This window comes from Lipomyces chichibuensis, assembly GCF_038497645.1.
Source record: "Lipomyces chichibuensis strain CBS 12929 unplaced genomic scaffold V1513scaffold_87, whole genome shotgun sequence".
NCBI classification, from domain to species: Eukaryota; Fungi; Ascomycota; class Lipomycetes; order Lipomycetales; family Lipomycetaceae; genus Lipomyces; species Lipomyces chichibuensis.
This window is the reverse complement of record NW_027117539.1, coordinates 1-2713: the sequence shown is the minus strand read 5'-3', so window position 1 is coordinate 2713 and position 2713 is coordinate 1. Positions and strand designations below refer to the sequence as shown.

At 45.6% G+C, this 2713-nt stretch overlaps 2 protein-coding genes across 2 annotated transcripts; one reads left to right on the top strand and one right to left on the bottom strand.

The window, feature by feature from the left end:
* Positions 1 to 760: 760 nt before the first annotated feature.
* On the top strand, positions 761 to 1256 carry V1513DRAFT_461196 (uncharacterized protein; the record flags this gene model as incomplete). The annotated part of the gene is made up of 3 exons (XM_066899887.1): positions 761 to 1070; positions 1121 to 1177; positions 1237 to 1256. The coding sequence occupies 3 exons, from the start codon at positions 761 to 763 to the stop codon at positions 1254 to 1256; spliced, it is 387 nt and encodes a 128-aa protein (XP_066750423.1).
* A 797-nt stretch (positions 1257 to 2053) lies between these two features.
* V1513DRAFT_454985 (uncharacterized protein) lies at positions 2054 to 2652 on the bottom strand. Its single transcript, XM_066899444.1, has one exon. The coding sequence runs from the start codon at positions 2629 to 2631 to the stop codon at positions 2068 to 2070; it is 564 nt and encodes a 187-aa protein (XP_066750422.1). The 5' UTR covers positions 2632 to 2652; the 3' UTR covers positions 2054 to 2067.
* Between the last annotated feature and the right edge of the window lie 61 nt (positions 2653 to 2713).

Genomic DNA, 2713 nt, shown 5'->3' with positions numbered 1-2713 from the left:
AAATCCAATGCAATAAGTCTCCAAATTGGCAATATATATGTCAGATATTAGTAGCAAAGTGCTGATCGCATATGCTCGCTACCCCAACCTATCGAGAATCCACGACTACACTCATGGTGGACTTATAACCCTCCTTCCCTGCATACAATATTGAATATGATTCTCAAAATGCTCACTGCTTAAGCCCTTCGTTTCCACGAAAATTAGACCTTGCACCCACGGGAGAGAAAAGTCCCCTGGACATGGTCCAGACTGTCAAGCATATACTTTACGTACATGCTATCTCTTGAAGTCAATTGTGCGTGCCGCTTTGGAGAGCGATAGCTGTACAACTTAAGCTAAGATTGACACACTAGTCGGCGGGAACAGCGCCACGGGCTTCGGATATTATCAGGGTTAGGAATCTGCTTACTCGACATCACCACTAGATGCGCTGGGATCTTCAACGTCGATCCCCCGCTTTCGATTGCTCAGGCAATGGACGTTGAACTCTAACAATAATATGTTTTGGGTTTTGGGACTTGACGGCCGTTTCAGCACAGAACTAAGGTTGACAAGCGTGATGAGGGCAGATCAAGCAGTATGACGTTGTCCTGACAGGTTTTGGGATTATATCTGGACTCGGGGAAGGGACTGATCTGGTCGGCTCCACCTTCTCTCTATTAGACTGAAGATCTGTTCCGAAATCTTGTGCAAGTCTTCACAATTTTCACCTTGCAATTGCTATTGGCAAAATAATTTCTGTGTTGACCTAAACACTATGGAGAAGGTCCAGCCTGATTCTTCCAGCGCTCAGCCGAAAACGTCGTCTGCCGAGTCTCCTAAGACAGAGCCAATGACACAGCCAATGACACAGCCAATGACACAACCAATGACACCACCTATGTCGCAGCCGGCTGCCTACTATCCTACGTCACCGCAGCCGGCTGTCGTCTATCCGTCACCGCAGCAGCCGGCCAATACAGTAGTAGGGGGTCCGTACGGCCCGCTCCCGCCTAATCACCTTTGTTACCGAGGTCATGTCATCGAAACGGAGTTCACACCATGCGGCATTGTTTGGGCAATCCTCTGTATGTATCAGAATGGTTTTTTGGTCCACCCACTTACCGCTCATCTGTAGGCTTTCCTTTGGGCTTAATATGCTTGTTTAGTGACCGCAGGAAGCGCTGCGTTCAGTGTAAGTCATTTTAGTGTTTGTAGTCCGTGGTCAGAAGCTAATTTTGAATTTACGTGAAGGCGGTCAGGTTTTCGTTTAAAATGACGCAAATTTTATACCAAGGTTCACTTGTACTGTATTCTTGGATACACAACGAAGATTTTTTGGTTTCGTCCTTGCCATCTAAAGTCGAGAATTCCTTCACTGCAATATGGTGCGCTTTGCTTCTCCTCCTTATGAAATTATGCATGACGCGAGTTCATATACTGAATCAGCAACTAGAATTTTCGTACTCTAGGGCTATACAGCAGCGCAGGATAGGTTCCCCTTAAGTATTGTTAAAACAACAACTATATCCTCGATGCGTAGATAGTAGTGATAAACTTAGGAGCAGAAGTTCCTCGGCAATTATCGTTAGGCGAGACTCCGTAAGCCCGAATCTTAAGCTTAATATCTTCATGCAGCATATTGTTGAGAGATGATCTGATGGATGGGATATAAACTAGTCAGCGATAGGCAGTGCCTATAAAGAGCTCCGATGCCTAACCGGAGATGGTAAGAATCCATTAATTGGCCGCTAGGTAATGACCACCTACGCCACAAACAGCGAGAGCCTAAACAGAATGAATAACGCGCAACGGCCAATTGACTCTGCGGGCCGCACAGGACACCATACGGCACTTCTAACATAACGAGATTCTGCTTGCCAGTCACTTGATACGAGTCGCTAAGACTGTTCACAGGAGCAGCCCGTTCCGACGTTCCATTTAGCTGGATTGTTTATATCTGTCGAATTATAGAAACAGAGCAACAGAGGAAAGACGAAAAACACGCGGCAGCTTCAGATTACACTGAAAAGCTATAATTCGGTGTGCCGATAGCCACACTGCCCATTTTAGATATGACAATTATTACTGGTCGTGTCCCTGCAAGTTTGTTATAGCTCTCAAAGCGCTGTTCTCCCTCTGCCGTAATTTGTCGTCCTCGCAATCATCATCACCAGGCGACCGATCCATATCAGCTTTCAGTCCATTTAGAGCCTGCCTAAGAGCAAATGCTAAAATTTTTGAACAAGACTCCTCATCTTTCACAATCCCCTCCTTATAATCTTCTTCGTCTTGCAAGACTTTTTCAATGACTTCCCCCGCACCACTAGCATGCAGTACGTTGGCAATTGATAAATGAATATTAAACAACTCTCCATCTGGCAAATCCATGGTAGCGCCTTCGGGTCCCCTTCCAAATAGAAGCGCTTCGCCATCTTGAACCCGCGCGATAAAGCCGGCCGCTTTCCTCGTGACCACTTTGCGCAACTTGTACTGCTGATTCACGTATTCAACTCCTATAATGAATTTATCAAACAATTTGTGTGTAAAATTATCCGTACAGAATAAGTTGCTTGGCCCATTTATGCTCCTACCTACGAGACGAGATTTCAGATTACTTCCGGCAAACATTGACAGCAAATTTCGCATTGCCGAATATTTGGATAGCATAAAGGGCACAATATGAGCGGCTTCAAGATCCGAGACTCGCTCAAAATTGGTGTGCTGTAAA

Excerpts from the sequence above, each read along its gene's own strand:
- V1513DRAFT_454985 (XM_066899444.1), bottom strand. The coding sequence starts at position 2,631 with ATGCGAAATTTGCTGTCAATGTTTGCCGGAAGTAATCTGAAATCTCGT.